Below are 24,975 nucleotides of genomic sequence, written 5' to 3'. Positions count from 1 at the left end.
CCTCGAGGCTACCGCTTGCCATTGGTCATCTGGGAGACGGAGGTGGGCTTTGGCCAATGGGCGGCGCCGCTCACAAAGGCGGGACCACGTTCCGTGGGCTCGGCGCCTGCCGGAAGCTCGTGTTGGCGGCCACGCGCAGGTAGGCGAGCACGGTGAAGTCTCTGGGCTGCTGTGTGGGGGCGCGGACGTGCCTGGAGGGCCTGCAGGGGTCAGCGGGAGGGACTCATGGAGGGCCTCAGCATCTTTCGCCTACCGGCGGCCCTGTGGCAAGCGGGGACCGAGCCACCGGCCGCCTTGGACTTTCTGTCACGGCGCTTCACGTGTCTCTGGCCACACCAGTCACCCGGGCGATGGCCATGGGCAGGTCTGGTGCACTTGCGTGGATCAGGGGAGGGAGGAAAGGAGTCAGAAGGCCGTGATGAGTACCAGGGAGAAACATCCCACGTCAGCTGTTCTCATAGCGCTCGCTGAGGGAGCACGCGTGCCGGGACCTGCTGGGAACGCTGTGCGGCCGTGGTGAGCGAGCGCAGGCCGGGGGTGGGGAGTGGGGACAGCGCAGGGGCGGGAAGGCAGCCCCTGAAGCCTGCAGGCCTTGACGAGGACACCCACTTTCTCCAAGTGAAGTGGGAAACCCTGGGGCGAGGGTTTTCCAGCCGAGGCCAGACGTAATCTGGTGCAGCGTTATAAGCGGACTGGGGGGCTGGGAGACAGGCCCTATCTCTAGGTCTCCGCCGATGGTTTTGGCATCTTGGAGTTTTCTCAGGCTGGCATTTTTTAGGGGGATTAGTGACATATGGATGCGGCCTTGAGTCGTTGGAAGCTGTCTTTCGTTCAAGTCTTTACAGGTCAGGGCTGAGGTCTGGTGGAGAGGGGGCTCAGGGGAGCCTGGTGGCGGCCAGCCAGGAGAGGATCTCTCTTGGTAGCACACGGGTGTCGTGCATCATCTGACGATAACACTTTCGGTAGCTCTGGGGTGCAAAAGCCTGGTGGGAGAGGCGCCGAGGGAGAATAGCAGGAGGGCAGTTAGTGCAAGTGGACCGCTGTTGAGGATCTTTCGAGAGAAGGAAGCGGGCTCGGGGTGAAGAGCGCCTGGAACAGAGAGTTTATAAGATGTGGGACCTTGTGGTTGATTCATCAGAGGGGAAGGGGGGGCTGGCTTAGAGTGCTGCCTGGAGGAGGCAGGGACGGGTTCAGCCCGCAGAAGGAGCGCTGGGCCTTGGTGGGAGCCTGGACCATCTGTCTCCACTGTGACTGGAGAGGAGACGTGGGAGCTTGAGGAAGTCCAGTGACTGGGAGTTGAGTTCTTCTGCTGAGATGGGAGAAGGGAAGGTGATGTTGGAGCGAGAGGGATTAGGAGAGGTGAAAGAGTGGACGAGTGTCCAGGCAGGTGGCTGCCGTTGGGGAGAGTGGTGGGCTTACTGGGCAGTCCGGGAGAGCCCCGTGGGCTGGTGATCCCAGTGGGTCTGGTCCCAGGGGTCCAGCTGGCAGGAGTAGGTGCCGGAGTTGGGGCTTTGCCAGAGGGGGGGCTGAGAATGTGTGTGAGGGCGAGACTGTGGTGATGGACCAAGGACACGTTGTGGGCGTGGGATGAAGAGGGGTGAGGGACACTGGACCATGTAGGGTCCATGGGTTGCGGTGTGGGTGAAATTGAAGAGTTTTTGGACCCCACAGTGTCAAGAGGTGGTGAGCTGGAAAGATGGGAGGTGGCGATGCTTGTTGTTTCGAGCTCAGCTGTGGGGGTGGAAGGGGCAGTGGAGGGTCAGGGAGCAGAAGGGCAGAAGCTGGAGGCATTTGTCTAGGTGGGCGAGTCAGAACTTGGAAGGGTCCTGCATCCAAACGGACGGGAGCAAAACCACAGCCCCGGGCGCAGGAAGTGGGCCTCTGCTCCGGGCGCCTCGACCTGATCTGGAGGGCCGTGGATTGTGGGGACCCAGGCCTCCCCCTGGGGCTGCTGCCTCATGAGGTGGGAGGTGCCCTCCCGTTACCTGCCAAGACATCAGAAGTAACTTAGATGTGCTGGGCAAGAGTGGACATGCGCACCCGGAGGGATTATTTTCAGATTTAAAAAAATTCTTTTTCCTAGAGGCTGATGGAGTTTTCAAGGTCCTGTGCAGCCGTGGCTGTCTGGCAGCAGGGGCGGGGGGGGGGGGGGGGGGCCCTTAAGGATCCCATCAGTGACAACCTCTGCAGCGGCGCAGAGTGCCTTTCTGCTCCTTTTTAGGCTCCACCCAAAGGGCCTGGAGGCAGGTGGGGTGTGTGGGGCTGGGGGGTTCTTGCTGCTCCCGCCAGGGCCCAGCAGCGGCCTTTACTGCAGTGGCTGGAGTTGGTTCGTGTCCTGCTTCTCCCTCCAAGTATCAGCTGGCCCCCCCACCTCAGGCATCCCGCCGTGAGGACGAGGGCTCTCTGCCCTGACCCCTGTGACGTGCGTCCCGGCTCCTGACCCCCACCATTTCCCTGGGCCCCCACCACCCAGCCCATGGGGGTGATTGGTATGCGAATTCTCCATCCTGCTGTGCTTGAGAAAGCAGACACACCAGGTCTGTCTGGCTCCTTGGATCGCGTGTCCGCCCTTCATGTGGCCCCAGTCGCTCGCTGCTTGTTTCTCCCTCCAAGGAGGCCGCCCCAGCTGCTCCTGGGTTCCACCTGTGGGCGCCCAGCGCCCAGGTGACAGCTCACGCGGCCCCGGACAGCCTCCCTCGTTGGTGGGGAAGCCTGAGTCAGCCCAGGGAGCTTTTTCTCGTATCTTTGTTTACTGGTTATTGTGTGTTTCCCCGTACGAACAGCTGTCAGCCTACTGCTGGCCGCCCTGCGGGTTAAAACGCTCACCAGAGAAAGGGATTCCCCAGGTTGTTTCCTTGGTCATCTCAGGCGATGAAGCTAGGGGGTCGACTCTCTTTTCACTTTTATATACTCTCTATACTTTCTGAAATAGGCATTTCTTTCATAGTAGGAGAATATAAAAATATTATATGGCCCGAGACCTTTTATTAACAATTTACTTTCTCTGCTGCAGGATGGCAAAACAGAAGAGGAAAGCTCCTGGAGTGCCAGAGAAAAAGAGGAAAACGTTGAAGAAGGCGGCGGCAGAATCACCGGGGGCATGTGAAGGCACCCAGGGCTCCGAGGAGGCACCCGAGGTAGGGCCCCGCCCCGCGACCTGCGCGGGAGGGACAGTAGAGGTCCTGGTGCTGGCGTTTCTCTGGGGGCGCAAGGACGGAGCAGACTGCATGTGCTCAGTGACCCCCCAAGCAGTGGGGACAGGGAGGAATTTCAGTCACCTGTGGGTTGGAGCTCCGCCACTGTCCTCCCTCAGCCACCTGGGCTGTGCTCCCGAGAGGCTCTGAGGGCTTGGCGGAGGTGGCGAGGGCTGGCGCTGGGCCTCTGGGCTGCGCCCTGGGGAGCGGGGTGGGGGTGGGGGAAGGGGCTGGGACCTGAGTTCAGGAACTCACATCTAAAAATGTCACACCTAGCGCGACATCAGTTTGCCACAGAAGGCTGTGTATGCGTGTAAGTGTGCCGTCGGTTCCCGAGTTCTGAGCAGTAGCATTTCCCTCAGCGTCAGGCTGTCTTTACAGCTCCAGGTGTGCAGCGACCGAGCCGCGGAGACCGCACAGGCCGCCCGACTTACAGTGGAGCCTGTCTGGGCGCTGCGGTGGGTGGGCCGGGCCAGCCTGGTCGTGTTGCCGTTTCTCGTGCGCAGCAAGGAGAGGTTCTGCTGTGGCCGAGGGCCTGGTCCCTGCACTCGTGGATGCTCTGCTGGGTTTGGCACGTGTCCTCCAGATTAACGTTGGGAGACCTGTCATTCGGCAGCCAGACTGGGCCCTCTTTCAGCTCTCTTCAGACGCGGAAGAGAAGCCTCCCGGCATGTGCGTTTGCTCCCCCAGCAGGGTTTCTGGCCCTGGTGTGGCCCAAGTCCTGGTGGTGTTTGGCCCCAGGTGCTATGCCCTGGTACAGTGCAGGGTGACAGGGAGCCTTTGTCCCAAGTGTGGGGAAGGGCCGTTGTACAGGGGGCGTGCGGCAGGAGAGCAGGCCCTCCTGAGCTTCTCTTAGAAGGGATGTCAGCCCCAGCATGCGTGACAGTGGGGCCCTGGAGTGGGGTCCCCAAGGCCGCTGTGCTGGGGTCCTTGGAGTGTCAGGGAGCTGCAGGGCCTCTGGCTGCTGGGCTCCACCTGGCGGGCAGCTGTTTGCCTGGGAGACTGCCAGAGCGGGCCCAGCTGTCAGCGGGGCAGTGGAGGGGCACAGGGTGTGTGCAGAGGGGGGCTCTCTGTGTCTGGGTGCTGTCTCAGCCGCCACTGTCGGAGCTGCGGGGGAAGGAGAGGCTGGGACCCAGGATCCTCACTTGTCCTGGGTGCCCCGAGGGCCTCCCGGGTCTGCGGGTACATGAGAGCTGGAACACCTTCCCGCCATTGCCACCGCCCCAAGATCAGCAGGCCCCTGCCTTCACAGCTGCCCACCTTGCTGTGCACGCAGAGTCTCATGGACCCCTGTGCCCTGGCTGACCCTCACTCCCTCCCCTTTACCACCACCTGACACAACCACGGCTGTTCACAGGCTCCCAGGTTCCCCGTGGACGCTGGTCCTGGTACTCCCCTGGCCCTGCCCACCCTGCCCCCTACAAATGTGGAGCCTCAGTCACACGGGATTTTCTCGGACCCTTTCGGCTGCTGCTTTCCTGCCTTCTGACGCCTGCAGTTCCTTTAAAGTGGAGGCCATACAGTCACCTTGGTGACGTTCCATTCTGTCCCGGAATTTGCAGCTCCCCTTCCTCGTGACCTCTGCATGCTGCCGCTGGTCACCGCAGGCTCGTGGCTTTGTGGGGAGCGCTGTGCAGGACAGTTTTTTCTGCCCAGGGTGGTGGGGATGTGCTTTCTGTCAAAGTGACTGCCCTGCGTTACTAAAGTACACGTGCATCTAAAGAGACCTGGGAAACACCAGAGGGAAGCACCAGCCTCGTGACTCCCAGGCGTGTGCCGGGTCTCTGGCGCAGCGGCCAGGGCCCCTGGTCAAGGCAGCCCCACCCAGCTGCTGAGGGCCCGACAGCCGGAGACCCCCTCCGCGCCCCGACTGGCCGGCAGGGGGCGCCCGGGGTGTTCTGGTTTCCCTGCAGAGCCGGGCTTGGAAGGTTTTGGGGTGGGGAGGTGTCTGAAAGCTGGGCACTGGGCTGGGGCTTGTGGCCCAAGGGCTTCCCTTGTCTGGCGGGGGCCAGTCCGCTGAAAAGACACAGGCGGCTCCTCCCCGGCCCCTGGCCGACAGGGGTGCTTCTCTGCTCACTGCGGTTCTCTGAGGAACCATGGCATCAGAGCACTGGCCACCGCACCTAAGGGTACGGGGGCTGGGCCGACGGCCCGGGAGCCGGTCTGTCAGCGTGAGCTTGTGGAAAAGTACTGCGCTGTCCCCACCACCCCGGTACGGGAAGAACCTCCAGCATCCAGTGGAGAATGGAGACACTGCTGTCCCCACGGGGGCCGCTGCGCTGTCCTCTGGAAACATCTGTCTGGGGAGGCCTGCGGGTCCCAGTGTGGTCACTTCCCACAGCACAAGTGCCCTGAGTCAGCACCAGGATAGCCAAAGTACCCCTGCGTGGTGACACTTTGCCCGCAGGGGTGTCGCGGGGTATCTGTGGGAGTTAGAGTCCCCTCCCCTGCACCCCCCGGGCTCTGTCTGCTCCTCTCCCTGGTCCGGCTTCCGCCATGTTCCGTCCTGGTGCTGTTTGTGCTGCTCCGGGGCCAGCAGGGCCTCGGGCTCACTTCTCACTCCTTGGTGCGCTGAGCCCACTAGCCGTTAGCCTGCGCTGGCCCTGTGGGCCTGAGTGAGTGGACGAGAGGGTGCTCTGTGATGTCCTGCATCGTCGTGGTGACACTTCTGGGATAGCGACCCCTGTGAGGTAGAGAGGGCCCCTGGGGGCGCTCCAGGTCTTTCCTCCTGGAGGGGTCTCAGAGTGCACCCCGCTGAGAGCTTCTTGATCTTTCTTGTGAGCCCACACTCAGGGGCTGGACGGAACCAGGTCCCGTCCTGGCTCCAAGCTCATTCCGGAACCACCTGATGAACTGAGGGTTGTGAGGAGGTAACGAGAGAAGACCACGGGGCAGCTGGCCTGGTGCATCAGGTGGTTGGGAGGGCGGGCAGTGGGGTGGGCTCTGCAGGTCCCTGCCACCGCCCTCCCTCACTGAGGGCGCCCTGCCGCACGAGGCGGGACCGCAGCACGCCGCCGTCGCACTCAGAGACTTCCAGTGTCTGTGTGCCGTGGATGGCTGAGCTGGGCTCTCCACTGCTGTGGCTGCGCCTTTGGCTGCCTGGAGACGGAAGGGGCCATGGGGCGAGGGGCCCTCCGCCGTGGTGGTCAGTGGTCTCGGGCGCAGGAGCCCCGTGTTTTTGCAGAGTGTTTGCAGAGCACTTTCCCCTCACGAAAGCACCTCAGTGTTGGACGGTCAGCAGCCCCGGTGCCAGGGGCTGCAGTGTGGGGCTGTGCCTCACAGAGGAGTGGCCAGCAAGGCTGGGCCACCTGCACAGTCACCTGGAAGAGAGAAGTCCCATGCTTGGTCTCTTGGCTCTGGTCACCCTCTGGAGCACACAGGGAGAGACGGGGCCCTGCAGTGTCCGCTGCCCTGGCCCACAGCGTGCTGGGGAGAGTTGGCGTAGGTGGGCGGCTCAGGCCGGTGGTGCCAGCCTTGCTAAGCACTGTGCAAGGCGATGCGGGGGAGTGGTGACGTGGGTGACTTCTGAGGCCGTGTCCCTAGCACTCCAAATCCTCTTCCACCCACTTTGGTCCCTCGGCATGCGTCTGCCCTTGTGCTCTGACGTCGGGCTAAGCGCTGGCCTGTGCGTGGGGGACCTACCCCTGCCTGGAGGCCCGGGAAGCTGGACGGGCTAGGCTCGGGGGGCTCGGGGCACTCGGGGGCCAAGCCCCTGCAACAGCATGCACATGCAGCGCCCGGAAGGGTGGTGCCATTGGGTGCTCGCTTTTGTGTTTGCTCAGAGAGAACTGACTTTTGAGACTATTGCAGATACGTAGTAAGTCGCAGAGCGATGACAGGGAGGTCCCCTGTGCCCTTTGCCTGGGTCCCCCGTTCAGAACGGACTGTGGCGTCACAGCCAGGAAGTGGGCATGCGGGCCACCCCCAGGCCCCATCCGGAGGCTGCTGGTTTTGCATGCACTGGTGTCCCAGGTGCGGGTCTCCACGAGCATTGGCACCGACACGGCACAGAGGCCCCCTCGCCCCTCGGCTCCCTCGTGACACCCGTCTATAGCCTTTCTGCCAGCGAACGAAGGACCTTTGGGTGGCTCCCAAAGCGGTGCCTTTATGAGTGAAGCTGCTGTGCACAACTGTGGGCATGCTTCCCTCTCTCTGGGGAGAGTGCCCGGGACTCCCAGGTGCTGGGTGACTTGGTGCGTGGCTGTCCCATTTCACCTCCCCCGACCCTGCGAGCGAGCCAGCAGTCGGTGCCTGGCTGTTCTGTATGTCAGCCCTCCGTTGCACCTGGCAGAGGACAGCCACACTGTCCCAGGGACCGGCACAGGCAGCGCCAGAGCTCTGCCCTCCCAGGCTGGGGCTGGCCATCCTGCCGAGTGCCAGGATCTTGTCTGCACCGCCCCCTTCCTAGCTGCCCTCTTGCGCATCTAAGGCCACAGTCGCTGCTGCAGTCAGCCGGGAGGTATTTGTAAGCTTTGCTTCCATGTGGCCAGCAGAAAATAACTCAGCAAGATGTGATTTACAAAAGGAATGTTTATTTTTCCTGAGTTTTGCACGACCAGTGTTCGCAGAGAGAGAGAGAGAACAGAGGCGCGTAAGGAAGCAACCCGAAAGCCTGACGCTGCCCCAGGACGGCGCTGCAGCCGTGTTCTGGGCACGTCCTTCCCAGTGTCTCCACAACAGGTGTGCTTCCTCGCCACCCCTCCCGAGAGGACCCACTCAGTCCAGGGCACGACACGTGCTCCACGCTTTCCGATGTGACAGGGAGGACGCCGGTTTCCGTTGCAGCGCCTTCGGTCACCTCCAGGTTGGCCGTTTGCTTTCCCTTTGTGAGCCCCCGCGTGCTTTCACCAGTGCCGGCACAGTGTATCTTCTCCGCGTTGGCTGCAGACACACTCTAAGTACCCACAGCTCTGTGTCTTGCCTTACGAATCAGGTGTTTTCCCAGTTGGGTTGTTTCTGTTTATGGCTCTTGTCCTAAACAGACAGCCACGCCCCTACCACCACCCTCAGTCCGCGGGCCCTCTGCTCCCTTCTGGCTCTGCCTCAAATGCCAAGAGCCATGTGCCTTCACATGTGAATTAGAAGACACTGCCCACTGGACAGAGACGTGGCAGGAAGCTGGGGCTGGGGTGTGACTGAGTCCCTCACCCAGGGCCTCGTGCCGACAGCTGTGTCGGTACCAGACCTGGACTCACGCCGACCACCATGGGCACCCCAGTCCAGGAGCGGACGCGCAGACCAGTGTGGACCAGCGACCTCGTGCGCTCTGCCGCAGAAAGAGGTGCAGCACCACCCACAGGCCCCCCAGGAGGACGGGCCAGGGCAGAAGAGCACCTTCGCGGGCCCGCAGGTGAGGCGGAGCAGTGCGCAGGCTGAGCGTGAGGACTCCCGAAGGCTTTCGCTCTTTCAGACCTTGGCAGTGATGAAGCGCCCTTGCCTGAGCTCTCCAGCAGGGGAAGTGCTGACGGAAAAGGAAGACCGTGGGAATCAGGAACTGGTTGGCAGGTTCGGCCGGCCGAAGAGCGCTGGAAGCTGGAAGGCAGGTGCAGAATGGCTCCCTCCATGCACAGGGAGGTGTCCGGATGAAACCACCGGCGAAGCGGAGAGATGGCGGCTCCGGCTCCCAGCTGAAGGAGCGGGGAGAGACAGGAGACAGGAAGACAGCACTCTCAGGGAAACACGCTATGGCGTGGATGGCCGTGTCGGAGGAGCACGCTCTGCCCGAGTCACCAGCAGTGCGGCCCCCGGGTGCTTCGGCCCTGCCCTGAGGAGAGGCGGTGCCCGTCTGCACCCTGCCGGTGTCTGCACAGGGGCCAATGGGGGGCGAGGCCATGTTGTGCTGCACCAAGATGGGGACCGGGATCCAGGGAGGAGCAGCACTTGATGACGAGAACGTTTCTAAACATCTGGAACCAGTACGGTGTTTGTTCAGTGTCCTCTTTAGTGGAAACTGAGCTGGAAAAAGAGGGAAAACAAAATAAAGTCTTCGTGCCTTTGCCTGTGCACACTGCAGGGTGCGCCTGGCAGTGTGGGAGGGCACAGCGTCCTGGCCGGCATCCACACAGCTGGAGGGACATGGGACCGGGATGGCGGGCTCGGTGCGGGGACAGGGCCCCGTCACTGCTGGGGAGACATTGGCAACCAGATGTCACCTTCCTGCATTTTGGGGAGAGCATTTCATCTGAGTTTGCCCGGTGTCTGCAGGTGTGGGCCGCGGGCAGGGGCTCCGTCTGCAGCTGCAGCTGCCTGAACAGCATTCAGCGCCCAGGTGGGTGGCTTGGCACCGTCCCAGCATCTGCATTGCAGGGTCTGGGGAAACAGCCCTCCTCTGTCTTTCTGTGAACGGCTGTGACTGTGAGCATGGAGCCCCGCGGTCCTGTCCCTGTCAGTGCGCCAGGCTAGGGCTTGCCTCTGGGTGACGTGTGTCCCAGGACCCCCGCCCAGCTGCTTTCCCTCTGGCTCCCCATTTGCCCACCTCTCCTTTGACAGCGGGGAGAGGGAGCACCGAGCCACTTCCCCTGCACATCTCTGTCAGCGACACTGCGGAGGGGCAGCTGTGCTGGTGCCTTGTTCCTTCTGGGGCCGGGCCGCCCGCCTCAGCTGTTCTGTCCAGTGGGCCCGTACTCCCTCTTCGTCGCCTGTCACTTAGTCCAGATGCCCAGATGCCCAGGAGCGGAGTCAAAACAGGGTCACTGCAGCAATGGGTCTGGGGCACGTGAGTGCTGTTGTGGCCGCCCGCCCCACACGGGCGTCCTCTCTGGACCCCTCCACAGTCCCCTGAGCCCACGAGCCCTGTCTTCCCCGCCCAGTCCGGCCTGTCACCGCAGCCGACACGGGCCGCACTGTCTTCGTGGACCAGCCCTCATGCTCCCTGCACAGGGGGGCTGTTTGCCGCCCACAGGACAGTCGCGGCCTGCAACGGCCTCGAGGACAGACGTCGCCACCCCGCCCAGCACAGGCCCAGCCGCAGGAGCCCTCAGAGGTGCTGGCTTGCTTCCTGGGCTCCGTCCTGCTGTGCTCCAGATGGGCACCGTGGGGTCTGTGGGAAGCCCTTTTGCCGCCTTTGCTTAGGAAGTCCCAGTGGCGTCCCCCAGGCCGGGGCTGCCTGGTCTCAGGGCTGCTGGTGTGAGGGTGGCCATGGGGCCAGCGTCTAAGAGTGAGTGCGAGTAGTGAAGAAACACCCGTCTGGAAGTGCACACCGCGCGTCCTGGAGAGGCTCTGCCTGTTCGCTGCACAAACAGCGTCAGGAAGGTCTGTCCAGGTCTGCCTTTTCGACGTCTGGCTCTCGCTTCCGGTCCCTTCCCGTGCTTTTGGGAGGGCGTGTCTTCCTGACACAGGTGGACTCATGTTCCTGTAAGACAGATGCACGACACGCGTTTTTAACACCACATTCGCTGGAGCTTCTCTGAACGAAGCCCCCTCCTTCGTGGAGTGACACGTGCCTATAGTGGGGATACAGGACACGTGGGAAGGTCGGCAGGAAGCTTTTGGTGTGTGAGGGGCATGTGGTGCTTCATACGTGTGTCTGAGAGCATGTCTGGCTCTCAGCTCTCACGTCACTTCATCACAAATGATTTCGAAGCAACAAATGATGAAACTGTTTTTTTCAGTCCTCTTGCCATTTTTGAGACTGAGCTGGGTTTGGGTGGCCAGTCCGGCAGCGGCGTTCCCAGAGGCCCCACATTGTCCCTCCCTTGTCCTTTGACAGCCCCAGGAGGTGAGGGGTTGGGCCTGTCCCTTTCTGCCCTGAGGTGAGTCCCTCCTGTGGCTGATGCCAGAGCCGGCCAGGAGTCTGGCCTCCTGGCAGAAGCTGTTGTTTCTCTTCGCGGCTTTAGAAGAGATGGTGAGGTCGTCTGTGTCTGGGACTGCTGGTCACGGCATATTCTGGACATTGCAGAGCTTATGGGCAATTGTACCCCGCAAGCGACGAGGGCTGATCTGGGATGTGCTCCCTCCCAGGTAGCTTTGCCCCTTGCCGTGCATCTGCCCTTGCCTGGGCCTGCCGAGTGTGTGCCTGCCACGCCAGGGCGCTCAGCAGACAGCACGCACGAGGTGCTCCCTGCTAGGCTGTCACCCCTTCCGGCTGCTCCGGGGAAGTCCCAGGACGGGTTGCCTGGCCAGTGTTAGGGAAGCGTGTTTCGCAGCGGCGCTCCCTGATGGTGGTGAGGCTCACTGGCCCCTGCCCGCTCACACAGGTCCTCTGGCAGGCAGGCTCCAGCTCAGGCTCTCCAGTACCAGAGCTGGCAGGTCAGGCAGAATATTTGCTCAGCCCTTTCAGGATATTTCTGTAACGGTATGAGAAGATTTCCCAGGACGGAGCCTTTGCAGCTGAAAAAACAGTCGCTGCTTTGAAGCGGTTTTCCCAGGCACAGAGCTGGTCCCCTGCTGTTCGCAGCGTAAACAGTGTCTGGTCTAAGTCTCCATTCTCGCGGTCATTTCCAGCGGCACAGGGCGCCCTCGCCCAGCCTCCCGGTCCCATCTGGGCTTGGCGCTGCGCGGCTGTGCCGCATGGAGGCTGCCAGCTCTTGCCTGTGCTCCTACATAATACCCTTAAAGGCTGAACACCATGGAGGCCAGGTCCTGGCTCCTTGCCGGCCCTCAGGTGTGGCCTGAGCAGCCCTGCTGTCTGCACTGGGCACAGCGGCCACGCCGGCCCACCGTCCCGCAGCGCAAGGTCGCAGGACATGCCCCCGCCCAGCCCGTGCCAGGGCAGGGGCTGTGCGTGTGGCTGTGGGACGTCAGCCGTGACCAGGAGTGTGGCAGGTGCCGGCGCAGGGGAGCACCGAGCAGCTGTTCCGGGAACAAACCAGAAAGTCGGCCCTGAGGCGGAGCGTGGCAGCCACATGCCAGTTAGGGCAGTTAGGGCTATGGCACAGGGGCAGATCCTGAAGTCCAGTGCCGGCTGTGGGGTGGACATTATCTCACAGTCAGACAGACCCCCCATCCCCCAGCCCACGTGTCTTCATTCTGGGGCTGGAGCAGACCAATGAGGGCTGACAGCTGCGTCGTGAAGCAGGTGGCCTGGAAGCCTCAGGCCTGCGCTCTGCACACGCCCGCTGTCCTCACCTTCGTGTTGCACCCGGCCTTAGGCAGGGCCTGGGCGGCCCCCAGGAGCAGGAGGGGAGCGGGCCCTGTGGCGGTTGCCGCTTCCGCAGGGCAAGGGGCTGGAGCCGGGGGTGCAGCCACACGGGGCACGCTGCCCTTTGAGTACACGGAGCTGCGGGCACCTGCACTTGCGTGGTTGTATGTCTGCACGCTCACACCCAGGGCACACTCACGTGCACACGGCATGCTACGGTTGTAGAAATCTCAAAGTTACATGGAGCTCAGCTCCGTGCGGGCCCACAGCTCCTCCTGGCCACCCTCTCCGTCCGGCCCGCATCCCCAGTGCCCGCACAGAGAGCTCTGGCCTCCGGACATGGTCGGGCTCACGGGCCACCTCCCTCCCTCTAGGCGGGAGGTCTGACCGCAGGCTCAGGCCGGGGTGGGGCCTGCGCACGTCCTCAGGGAGAGCAGTTCAGCACCCAGAAGGCCGGGGCCACAGGCAGTGGTGCTCGGGGCTCTGAGCCTGTGAGCCGGGCCAGAGAGCTGGGCGACTGGAAGCAGCAAAGCAGGCAAAGCCTTGGTTTTACCCTGTGCTGTTCCTGCCAGAAGTGACGGGATGGGAGCAGCCTCGGCCCTCGGTGCTTTTCAGAAGGGCTGTGCTGGGCTGAGCGGTCAGGCTGTGCACCAGGCCCCAGCTGTCCGTCTCCCAGATGGGAGCTCTAGGTCTTAGTACAACGAGACTCGGAGGCCACCTGGTCCGGCCTCTGGCTCGTCTGGAACCCCTAGCCTGCACTTGCCCTTCCTGCGGCCCTGCATGCTGGCTTTCTGTCTTGTGGGCTCTTGGTCCTGCCCTGGCTTTACAGGTCAGGACATGCGTGGGCTGTGCAAGGTCAGAGGCAGGAGCTGGGTTCAGCCTGTCTGAGCTGTGCCTCGGGCAAGTGCCTGCTGAACCGCCTGCTGGTGAGGCAGTTTAGAAGCAGGAGGTGACTTACAAGGGCAAGAAGGACATGCTTGTCCTGTGGGGTCCGAGGTGGACCCAGGATCCCAGCTGGAAGCTCCTTCAGCTGTAGCCTGGGGAAGGGCATACGTGTTTCAGCTGGACACGGGATGGCCCCCGGGAGTCCCTGGAAGGCACCTGCTGTGTGCCGACCACGGGGGGTCTGCTGCACCCTGGGGAAGGGTCAGGCCCGGGACCCAGCCTGGCCCCCATGCCCACAGTGCCTGGCTTCTCCTCGGTTTACTCTCGCCTGTTAGGTGCCAGGGGCCGCCGGGGCGGTGGGGAAAGCACCGGGCTTTGGAGTTGGAGACACGGCAGCTCCAGGCTGCGTCATCATCTCGGGGTTCCAGCAACCACAGGTGCTCCGGCGTCAGTCCCTTTGTCTGAGTGACAGGACAGCGTGGGCCTCACAGGCGCGCTCAGTGGGGGACCCGGTGCCCAGCACGCACCCTGTGCAATGGCCCCCACCTGCTCTGACAGGCTGTGCTGGCTGCAGAGGGGTGGGGCGGGGGGGCATCTTTCAGAGAGCAGGTAACCCCGGTGCCCTCCGGGAGGGCCTGAGAGGCCAGAGGGGTGTGGGGCACTCTTCCCAGGAAGTTCCCCACCCCACCAGCTGGAGGAGGGCTGTTGGGGAGGGCCTCCCTGAGCCCCTGCTGGTGCAGCAGGCCGGGCCAAGGCAGGGCGGGAGCCGCTGAGACGGTGCTGCTGCCTTCTGGGGACGCACATGCTCACCCAGGACAGGCTCCTTCCTTCCCAGAGAACCATGCTCACACCTGTGCTCACACAGAGCCGCTGAAACTGAAACGGCTTGTTCCCAGGATGGGGAGCCCGCCTGCGCACAGACCTTGAGGGCCTTGGCCGGGGAAGCTGGGCCATCCTGGGGGCGCTGCTGGGAGGTGGCCCCCAGAGCATGGGCGGGACAGGAGGCCCCCCACGTTCAGGTGGGAAAGGGAGTCCTAGCCTGCTGCTCTGCGAGCACACTGAGCCAGGGCGGACACTGCAGCCCATGCTGACAGGTGGAGCCTTCTGGGAAAGCGAGGGTGCGTGGGGCGTTCGTGCCCGACGCTGGCGCAGCAGGTGTCAGACCCAGGGACACTGCTGTGTCCAGGGGCTGCACTTGACGCTGGGCCTTGAGCGTGCTCACTGAAGGGGGCCCAGGAGCCCCGGGGCCCAGGTGTCCTTTTCGCTTGAGAGGATGAGCGTTTCTGCTGCCGAGGCTCGGGGAGCCCCCCACCCCGCCCCACTCAGAACCACTCATAGGGTCTAGAAGAGCCGGCACATGCGTGGAATTGACAAAAGCCGAACGCTGCGGGCAGCCGTTAGCTGTTACATGTTGGCATGTTACTGGGAACTGTGGACGTGCTCGTCATTGTCCCCAGCGTCCCCGTGCATGCTGGGGCATTCTGTGGTGCCGCCCGAGCTGCCCCTCGGTGTCAGTCCGCACGTACGTGGTGCAGAGATGCCGTCAGCAAGCAGGTGTCGAGTGCAGGGCTGCGGGTGTGGAGGCAGCTGCAGTGTCCGGTCCGGACCAGTCCCCAGCCCTCGTTTTCCCCAGGGAGGCAGACCCATGGCACATCTGCCTTGAAACTGGGACCCTGCCCCCAAGGTGCCCCCTCCATTTCTGCCGTCTGTGGCCCGTGTCAGCAGTGATTTCCACAAGACGCGGGTGGTGCAGAGAAGACCATGCCGGTCCCCGGGCCCTCTGTCACCTCGTGACCTGCCGTTGGGAGTGTGGTGGGTGGGCGCACCTCTGTGCGGGAGCAGCATCGGGTGGCTGGGGGGAAGGACAGGGGTGGTCGGGAGCCCGAGCAGGCTGCACACGGGCCTGGAGGGTCAGTCCGGGGCAGCGGTCACTCTGCCGCGTCTGTGTCCCTGGCCCTGGCCCCGGGGCAGTGCTGCAAGTCGGCTGGAGCCACCTGGTCTACGCCACACTGCTGGACCTCACCTCTGGCTGCTCGGGGCTGTCCGGAATGAATGCCTTCAGTGCCGTGTGACAGAAGCGATTCAGAGCCGACACGTTTGTTTTCTGCTCAACGTACAGCCTCAGCTTGTCCCTAAAGGTCTCTCCCAGGAAGCTGTAGATGAGGGGGTTCAGGCAGCTGTTGGAAAACGCAGCGAGGTTGACGATGTGGCCGGTGAGAGGGTAGGCGTGGCGGAACGACTGCTGGCAGGGCGTGGCCCCCGGCGGTGTCCGCCACAGGAGGTGCACGCTGATGAAGACATTCTCAGGCAGCCAGCAGACGAAGAAGACCAGGACCACGGCCACGATCATCCGCAGGGCCTTCTGCCTGCGGGGGCGCAGGCCGCGGGGCCGGTGAGCCTGCATGAGCGCCCGGGCAATGAGGGAGTAGCAGAGGCCGATGACGGCGAAGGGGATGATGAAGCCCAAGGTGACCTCCAGCCACTGCACCTCCTCGACGTCTGCAAAGCAGAAGCAGGCGTCGCCGGTGTGCTGCAGGTGCACTGCGGTGAAGGGCAGCAGGGTGGCGGAGACCGAGGCCAGCCAGATGAGGCCGCAGCTCAGCCTGGCGTGCTGCTTGGTGCGGAACGGGCTGCAGCGCATGGCCCGGGCCAGGGCGAGGTAGCGGTCGAAGCTCATCCAGGTGAGGAAGAAGATGCTGCTGTACATGTTGATCTGCAGGAAGAGGGACATGAAGGTGCACAGCACGGCGATGTCGTAGTACTGCTCGTCCAGGTTGAACACCTCGATCAGGGAGTCGGCCACCAGGATGAGGTCTGCCGCCGCCAGGTTGATGAAGTACAGGTCTGGGATGGTCATCCTGTCTCGGAACCTGATGTTCACCACCAGGATCAGGATGTTGCCCACAAAGCCAATGGGGAAGAGGAAGATGGTGTAGAGGCAGGAGAGGAAGAGCCCGACAGCGTACTGCTGGTGCGCCGCGAGCTCGCCTGTCTGGTTCACCGGCACCTGGGCGGCCATCACGTGGGACAGGTTGAATGCCACGGGGCCGCCATTGTGGGGGCCGGGGCTCGCCTCCATGCCAAAGATGGGCGCTCAAGGAGTCACATGTGTGTCTGCATCGCGCACAGTCTCCCAGACCTGCCCTGGGGCCCTGCCTCAAGCTGCAGGCCCATCTTCGAAAGGGAAGGCCCTGCTCTCTGCAGTGGGCTGGACACCTGTCCGCCAGAGCCTGTCCCCAGGGGCGCTCGCAGAGGTGAGGGGGCGTGTCTGCGTGGGGCAGCCCGGTGCTCCTCTGCCGGATGCCACTCCCCTTGGGCACCTGGGGAAGCAGAGCAGAGGAGAGCGTGAGTCTCCCCTGACTTTCGTTCTGCAGGGTCACGACACCATGGAGTCACGGGGTGTCATTGCGGGTGCCGGGGAGGGCCACACGGGGCTTTTGTTGTCTTGGAGGGACAGTGGCCACTGAGCTGAGGCCAAGAAGCTAAGTGGAGAAACTGCCCGTTCCCTCTGTTGTGAGGGCTGCGGAGCCGGGGGTCTGGGTTGCGGGCGGGCAGTGAACGGTCCTCGCCCCGGGTGCTCTGGTAGTTGGATAGCAGGCTGGTGAGGTCATGCAGATGTGGGGTTGGGAGGTCTTAGGAAAACTACTGTCGGTCAGAGAGGAAGTACAATTTGTATCAGCGGCTGCTGGACAGAGGAGTGAACGGGAAGGGAAAAACCCAGCTCTTCTGAACGGCAGTGGGCCCAGCCTGGTGGGGTCTGGAGCAGGGTCTTTTCTCCAACAAGAAAGTGATCAAAGAAACCTGACTTTTCGCCAATCCTAGTTTCAAAAATGAAACCTTTTTTCACATTATGGCATGAAAGAGAATGAGGAATAAAAATGGTAATTATTTTAGGAAATACTATTGAAATATTACTCAATGTTTCGACAAATTATTGTCAAACCGTGTACGCTTTTGTGATGCTGTCTGTCACCTGGACACTCGGTCACCTGGACAGCTGGTAAGGAAAACGTCCTTTTGGCTTGCTTTTGCCAGGGCCGGCGCCTGCGCTGCTGGCCAGCCACAGCCATGCAGCTCTGTCGAAACTGGGGTTTCTGGTCTGGGGCTACATTTCCCCAAGGGACACCCCCACCCCAAAGTGCTCTTGGTGTCAGCCAGGGACACTGGCAGTGTCTGGATTTGGGTTGTCACAGTCGGGGGGGGAGGTGTCCTGGGCAGCAAGGCCACCCTACCGCCCACAGGACGCCCCCGCCCCCGCCCGGAAACCCACAGTGGCTGAGTGGGGACTTAACGCGGATTTGAGTCGAGTTTTTATTTGGGGTGTTTCATTCCACTCTGTGAGGCAGTTAGTAACCACTTTCTCAAGTGTTGCCAAACCAGGCTAGATGTGTATCGACTCTTGGTTAGAACTACGGCTTAAAGAGAAAAGGAGAAAAACATCAGCCACGCCTGTGGCATCAGTAATCACTCCAGCGTGTCCAGTGCCCTCTGCTTAGCTGGCGTCCACACACCGGCACACTCGGTGCCAGAAGCCTCTGTATCTCACTTTTTTGTAACAGCTGCTCAGCCCCTTAGCTTTGCTCTCCCAGTGGGGAGGTCCTGGCACGTCTCAGGCTGCAGTTAGAGGGAAGCTCACAGGTGAGGGCCGCAGCTGCCACCTGGCCTCTCGCCTGAGGTGGTGGAAGAGGCTGTGAGGGAGAACTCCTGAGTCCTTTCCTTGTTCCCACGTACACGGAGCCTCTGATCTTGACAAATCCCGTTCGTGGTCGAACGCAAAGATACAGGAATGTAGGGCCAAATCTGCTGCCGACACAGTGTCCTCAGCAGCGCCGGCCCCGGGTGTATGAAGACCGGGGTCAGCACTGAATGGGGGGGTCACTTTGTTTCAGATTTCCATTGCTCGTCCAGAGCTAAAGGAACAAGAACACACGTGCCCGGGCCCGTGTGGCTCAGCTGGGCGGCGCCCCATAAACCGAAAGGCTGCGGGTGTGATTCCCAGTCTGGGCACGGCCTGGGTTGCGGGTGTGGTTCCTCATTGAGGCAGCCGATTGTTTCCCTCCCCTCTCTTTCCCTCCCTTCCCCTCTCTCTGAAATCAGTGAGCATGTCCTCGGGTGAGGGGTGAAAAGACAGAAGACCACATTTTTCTCAGACCCTCTAGGTAGATGTCTGTGTGCAGGGTTAGCAAAATCACCTGTCTGTTCTGGGGCAGGCGAGGACTTGGGCTGTGCTGCAGGCGGAGCTGGGGTGGCCGGCCTGTCCTGCAGGGCACCGGGTCCTTGCCAGAGCCCCGTGAGGCAGCCCGGGGATGGTGTTCTCAGCGCGCACTACAGGGGTACCTGCGTGCCGGGCCTGCCCCTGGGCACACCAGCACCATGGGAGCTGAGTCGGGGTTTTCCGGCAGGAGCACGGCTCTGCCTGGAGGCTGGAGCCTCAGTGCCCTGTCCCAGCTCGTGTCCAGTCTGCCCATATCTGTGTCCAGCTGTTACCCTCAGCAGGCTGCTCTCCGACCTGAAGGCAGAACCAGGACCCAGACAGACCTACCTGTGCTGCAGCCGGTGCCTGGCCTGGTGTTTTCTCTGGGCGGACCCTCCTGGCCTCCGGAGTCTCCTGGGGCAGGCTCAGAAGTGCTCACGGCACTGGCCCCACAGGGAGCCGGAGGCCTGCCCGGGATTGTCTCTGACAGCAGGCAGGCCTCCGCGGCAGCGGCAGCAGCACTGGCTCAGGGAGCAGCTTTATAGGCCTCCCAGGGCCGCCCACCGCGCTTGGACAGGGCGGGAGGGCCTCCCCGGGAGGCCGAGTTAACCCTTTCCCTGCTGGCCTTCTTCCTCCCTCAAGGCAGCAGTGAGCTCCCTGCTGCTGAGTGTCTTTCAGGAAGTTTGCAGTTTAACGGCTTTCTTTAGCCACTGAGGCCATTCTGTTAAGTGTGAAGGGGCTATAAATAGATCTTCTTTATCCTTGAGATAATAACCTGTCATCATTTGTTGAGACTTCAAACATTCTCGCTTATTTTAGCAACTGACTGGCCTTAAAACTAAACCCTAGTCCTGTCTGGCTCAGCTCAGTGGGTTGGGCGTCATTCCACAAGGCGAGTCGTCTGGTGGGTTCAGTCCTCGGTGGAGGCACACGCGGGGGTTGCCGGCCGGTCCCGGTCGGGGCCTGTGTGAGAGGCAGCCAGTCAGTGTTTCTCTCTCACACTGATGTTTCTCTCCATCTCTTGCTCCCTCCCTTCCCTCTCTCTAAAATAAATAAAATCTTAAAAAAAAACCCTGAACACTCAATTCTGTCAGTTTAGAGTGTAGCATGTGAATTATACAGAGACTTTAACCCAGGAATTTCACAGATGTTCGCAGAATGAATTTTAAACCCAAGAAACCGCAGGTAGTTGAGCAAGGAACTGGGGAGTTAGAGTCATTTTCTGCTTTCTGTCTCAACTGCGTCACCCTGCCTCCTTGGCCCCTTCCCTTTCCTCCCGAAGCCACCAGCGTGCGCCTGTCTGGCAGGTGTTGGTGGCAGACCTGAGAAGCGTCCTCCCGCTGTGGCTCCCACCCTGCCCCTTGGTGCCCAGCATCTGCCTGCGTGGCCAGGCAGAAATTAGTCCCTGGTTCCCAGAACCCACCTGCTGGTGGTCGGCATCGTACCACCAGCCTGGACAAGGGCTGGCCCACCTGGCGGGGAGGGCCGATGTCCCCAGATGTCCCCGGACGTGTGTGGTTCAGGGCCGCAGGGACTGCAGGGCCCGTGTGCGCAGGCTGCTTGTGCCCGGTGACGCGGCTCCATGCACGTCCCGTTGCAGTGACCCTCACACCTTCTTTCTTTGCTGAGACTGCGAGGTTGAACTCGGAGTAATCTTTTCGTTACTGAGTACGAAGGAGGCAGGTTGCTGCAGCGCCAGGACCCAGAGCCGGCGTGTGCCCTTCCCAGGGACACAGGCCGCTCCCATCCAGAGCCCCGGCTGCTCTCTGCAAGGTGACTGCAGGTGAGTGGGGAGGCATGCTGAACGGTGACGTGGCGTCTTTCAGAGACACGTTTGGGAGGTACACGCTTTCAACAGGGCTCTGCATGCATTCTTTGACGTTCAGGGTCCCTTCTGGCTTTAGCATTCCAGCTGTGAGGCCCGTGTGGCAGCTTCCTGACGAGTGACCAGGCACGCGTCCTGTGGCCCGAGTCCAGGTGCACTCGGACAGCGGCAGATGCTGATGACATCAGCACTGACAGCACCTGAACCACCGTTTTGAAAGGAATGAGCCGTGAGAAAGTCCAACTTCCTCTTCAGTTAAACAAATAAATACAGTGAAGCCCAAACCTTCAAATAGCCGGCATGTCACTTAAAAATAGCTGCTCGCCACTGGCGCACCCTGCCCCGCCCCGCTGTCGCAGCTGTGCACTTGCTGCTGGACTCGCTTTGACACCTGGTCCTGTGGCTGGCCCCCCAGTTCTGTGCTTGTGGCTTAGAATCAGCAGAACTGGGGCTGCCAGGCCTTGGCGCCCCCCTCCCCGCCGCCTGCCGGAGCACTGAGTGGCTGTGCGACTGGTCACCCCTCCCAGCACCGCGAGGCAGGGGCAGGACCAGGTTTTCGGTGCTCAGTCCACCGAGCTCTGGCGAAGTCGGGTGAGTGCCCCTGGGACGGGACCATCTGGTCCCAGGGTGTGTTTATGGGCAGAACGTTCCAGAATGTCAGGCTGAAGGCCAGGGTCTTTGTCCTGGCCCCACCTAATGTTTCTGTGACCCCCCAACCTGTGTCATCAGGGAGCCACAGGGAGAAGCTGTGCAGCCCCTGGGAGGGCCCACGGGGCCAGCCTGTAGGGCCGGGACGGCCACAGGGCAGCCAGTGCGTTTGCACAGCCCACGCAGCCAGTACCAGCTCACAAGCGGCTTGTCCCTCCAGGACCAGGAAGTCCCGCCGCATTGTAGTGACGTCCGCACTGCCGGGTGGTCAGGGCCGCCATGTGGCCAGCAGGGTGAAGCGCGCCGGCCCGAGGTCCAGGCTGACCTTCACAGCCTCACACTTGGGCCGGGCAGCTCTGTGCAGCTGCCCAACGGGCCCAGCAGGGCCGCTCCCTGGGGGCTGCTCGCGCATGCTGCACGGGGCTGTGTGGCCCTTCTGCTCCGAGACTCCATGAGCTGATATTTCCCATCTGCCGGTGCTGGCCACACTGAGCGCCAGCCCCAGATGCTGAGCGGCAGCAACAGGAAGGCGAGGGACCGGGCCGGAGGAAGTGGTTTGCAGCGCTGCTGTAATTACAGCAGATTGGAAAGAGACTCTTGAGGACATCGACAGCGGTCAGGAAACAGTGTCGGTCGTCCCGTGTCCGGTCTCTGCGGCCAGCTACACTACTGGTGTTTCCGGGGCCTTTGTCATCAGGGGCCACCTGGCTTGCAGCCGTCGTCTCTGCCATCTGACTTGTTCAGGAGCTGGGTCAGCAGCCTGTGGACAGGGGCGTGCGAGTCCCAGCCTGGCCTCCGGCCAATGGACAGGCGCATGGGTGGTCTCTCGCCTCGTCCTGTGCTTTCTCCAGAGATGAGGGGCCTTCCTGAGGGGCAGGGGGTCCAGAGACACCATGTCTTCTCCCCTACACCCCCGTGCTGACAGGCCACACCTGTGGGTCCACAGCCAGGACGTTCTGTGAGTGCCTGCTGGCTGTGCCCGGGCTGCCTGAACCCTGGCGTCTCCACCCTCCTGCAGCCGGTGCCAGGCATGGCTACTGGCAGGGTGCGGCGCTCCCTGCCCCACGCCCGGCCCTGCTCCAAAGTCTCTTAGCCCCACTGCCTCCAAGTTGAAACAGGCTGGGCCCCAGAGCCAGAGGTGGCTCGCCCACCACGCTGGACCACCCACTGCTGCGCTCACTTCGGCTTTTACAGTCCGACTTCCGGCTTCGAGGGTCTCCCGTCTCAAACAGCTCAGTCCTCCACACAACAGCCCTTCCACACAGACCACTGTGTCATCCCTCACGCATCGCTCAGGTGCAATTCAGTTTTCGAAGAAACAGCTTCTTGCACAGCCTTCTGGAACGAGTTAAGTTCGAGAACCCAGGTTCCACTGTATTCGGGAAGATAACAAAACGTGGAAATTAGTTCCTCAAGAAATTGTCCCTAGTCCCAGCTCTTCACCTCACCTCCCACCCCCCGTTCTTGTCTCTGTTGGGCCCTGACCTCCCGCCCCCCAAAGAGGCTGAGATGTCCCTCAGGCCTTGGGGCCTCGGTGACACTGTCTCCACTTACTGAGTGCTCAGCGTGTGCCAGACACTGTTGGGAGCACTTCCTGTCTGAGAATGCAGTCTGACGCATTTCCCACCCGAGGCAGGCGCTAGTGGGCCCCACTTCCAGCTGAGGCAGCATCGTCACACGGAAGGCAAGCGACACCTCTGGGTCTGACCCTAGACGTCCAGCCCGGGAGCCTGCACACCGTTGGAGTGTACAGGCAGTCGGGGTCGCAGGTCTGGACGGGCCACGCAGGGGGCCTAGTCCCGTAAGCACCCCTGCCCGCCTGCTGTCCCGGGTGGTCAGCCCTGCCCCGCGCCCCAAGCCCGGCACCACTCCTTCCTGTCCCTGAGCTTGACTTTTCCTGAATGCCTGTCCTCGTGGCCCTTGTGTCTGGCGCAGACGCGCCCGTGCGTGCGGGGTCAGAGCCTCGCTGCTGAGCAGAACTGGACTGTCAGAGGCACCGCAGCAGGTTCCTCCGCTTGCCCTTTGAGTGACATGAGGGTCATTTCCAGGTCTGGGCCCTTATGAACAAAGCTGATGACATATTTGCACACAGGTTCTCACGCGACATAAATTTTCTTGGGTGAATGCCTAAGAGTGAGGTTGCTAGTTTGCACGGTGAGTGTGTGTTTCTCCTTACACGTAGCTGTAGGCTTTTGCATCCGCGCCAGGATGGGCCCTGTAAGGCCTGTGCTGCACAGTCCAGTAGAAGCAGAGGCTCCTACCTGGGGATCAGGACCCCTGGGAGGATGGGTCGAGCCTCCATGGCAGACCCCGTGGCTCATCTGGTGCCAGTCTCCGGCCAAGAACCAGGGCTCCTGGGACCTTTCCTGAGCCGCCCCAAGGGCTGCTGTGGTCTGGGCACTCCCTGAGGCGCTGACATCACAGCAGCACCTAGTCTTCCAGAAAGGCTGCCCAGCCACGAGCGGCCTGGCCCCATGACCAGTCAGTATTCCCCGCAGGGCATGGGTGAGGGTCCAGGAGGAGGGCTGCCTTGCTACCCAGGGCCCCTCCCCAGCCCCCCTCTGGCCCATGCCCCGCTGCGGCACTGCCCTCCCACTTGCTCCCCACGTCCTGGTTTGGGCCTGGGTTTCTGTGGTTGGGTTTTATATCTGGGGGGCCGGAGCCCTTCCCATGTGAAGTTTCGGGGCCAGGTGTTCCCCAGCCTCTGCACAGCCGTATTGTCACCCTAGGGGGTGAGCAGTCCCTGTGGAGCTGCAGCAGGGGCTTTGCCGCGTCCCCCTGCCATGGATGCGCATCCCTGGGGCTTGGCCGTCGTGCATCCTTTCCAGCCCTGAGCTTGGCCCTAGGAAGGCTCACGGGTCGCTGTTAGTGTGTGAAGTGGGTGAAGCTGCGGGTTCCCCCAGGGCGCTCCGCGTGCCAGGCAGGCGTGGCCCCCGCTCAGGTCCCTGCGAGCACACTCCCACCTGGATGCCTGTGGTCTCAGACTCGAGTCTCCCTGGGTTGTCATTCTCAACTCTGTCACCTGACGGCCCACGGCCCGTGCCAGGGTGATCTCTCCACCTACCTCCTTGCCCTGAAGGCGATGGCAGCGTGGTGACTGTGGGACACTCACACTCAGCTGGAGCCGTGGGGCACAGCCCTGTCCCTCTGGCCAGCTCCTCCCTCCCTCCCTCGGCCCCTTCAGCCCCGGCCAGCTGTACGTAAGGCGCTGCCCTGTGGGGTGCGACCTGGACCGAAGGCGAGGTGGTGATTGCCAGGGCTTCTTCTCCCCGTCGCGCACAGACTCACCTGGGGTGTGCGAGGGTCAGAGCCTCGTTGCTGAGCAGATCTGGACCGTGCACAACTTCGCCGTTTCTGTGATGCTGTGGTTATTTCCTGGTCTGGGCCCCGCCCCTGTGGAGAACCCAGGCCGGCCCCACAGCCTGAGGGAATAGCGCCCCTGGAAATAGGGTGTTGCCGATAATTTTGCCCGTGGATGAAACCCAGTGGCAGTAGCTCATCCGCAGCAGGTGATGAACCTCTTCTGGCTGTTCGTTCGGGAGACAGAGCTGGGGCCCCTGGCCCCCCTTCCTGAACGAGCCGGCCACCGCAGTCCGAGTGCTAGAAAAACACTGTTTTCCCTGGAGCCGCCTCAAGCGTAAACAGACCACCATTTTCAGGGGAAACTGGGCCCAGCAGCAGGTCGCTGGGTCTCCATTTAAATGCCGTACGTACACCAGAGAGCAGAGGGGATGGGGACACTCACCTGTGCCCCATGCCCAGTTCAGCCCCACCTGTTGTCTCTGCTTCCAGCCTCACCTGCCCTTCAGCTCTCTGTGCTCACAGAGAGCAGGCAGGCACAAAACCTGCAGTCCTGTAAGGAAAACAGGAATTCGGCCTTAATTCAAACCACACGTTGCATTTTGAGCAGAGTATGGTCTGGCCACGTGACCAGAGAGATTCAGAGGGACCTGGGAGGGGAGCCTGCTGCAGACAGAGAAGGCTGTGTGTGCCGGCAGCACGGCCAGCCCCTCCCAGGAGGCAGCCAGTCTGCTCTCAAAATAGGACCTGCAGCCCCACCCCAAGCACAAGGGGAGCGCCCACAACCTGTCTGGCCAGAGTCCTTGGATGCTCCAGGGCTCCGCCCTCTCCCCCACCAGGGTGGGTGTCA

The 24,975-nt window shown here is 62.2% G+C and overlaps 2 protein-coding genes across 6 annotated transcripts in view; one reads left to right on the top strand and one right to left on the bottom strand.

Moving 5' to 3' along the window:
- Positions 1-83: 83 nt before the first annotated feature.
- The window catches only part of CHLSN (cholesin), a 55,639-nt gene continuing 30,747 nt past the window's right edge, over positions 84-24,975 (top strand). The window contains exons 1-2 of one of the 2 annotated variants that reach the window (XM_024576828.4): positions 84-139; positions 3,014-3,137. In XM_024576828.4, coding sequence (XP_024432596.3) covers positions 3,015-3,137 — 123 coding nt within the window. In that variant the 5' untranslated portion in view covers positions 84-139; position 3,014. Of the gene's footprint in view, positions 140-184; positions 517-3,013; positions 3,138-24,975 lie in introns of those variants that run through there. The other variant, XM_071221824.1, reaches the window with a different exon arrangement.
- On the bottom strand, positions 9,992-24,948 carry GPER1 (G protein-coupled estrogen receptor 1). Of its 4 annotated transcripts, none has more exons than XM_045184966.3 (3): positions 24,114-24,948; positions 18,701-22,197; positions 9,992-16,478 (listed from the first exon to the last, which is right to left on the bottom strand). In XM_045184966.3, exon 3 carries the CDS (start codon positions 16,235-16,237, stop codon positions 15,158-15,160), a length of 1,080 nt encoding a protein of 359 aa, XP_045040901.1. In that variant the 5' UTR covers positions 16,238-16,478; positions 18,701-22,197; positions 24,114-24,948; the 3' UTR covers positions 9,992-15,157. The 4 variants fall into 4 exon arrangements, with proteins under 4 accessions (XP_045040901.1, XP_045040902.1, XP_053782203.1 ...); XM_045184967.2 differs by lacking the exon at positions 24,114-24,948 and having other exon boundaries at positions 18,701-19,315; positions 19,776-23,211; XM_053926228.1 differs by lacking the exon at positions 24,114-24,948 and having other exon boundaries at positions 18,701-19,315; positions 19,825-23,211.

The sequence above is a fragment of the Desmodus rotundus genome, chromosome 6 (assembly GCF_022682495.2).
Source record: "Desmodus rotundus isolate HL8 chromosome 6, HLdesRot8A.1, whole genome shotgun sequence".
NCBI classification, from domain to species: Eukaryota; Metazoa; Chordata; class Mammalia; order Chiroptera; family Phyllostomidae; genus Desmodus; species Desmodus rotundus.
This window is presented reverse-complemented; position numbering and strand designations above follow the sequence as displayed.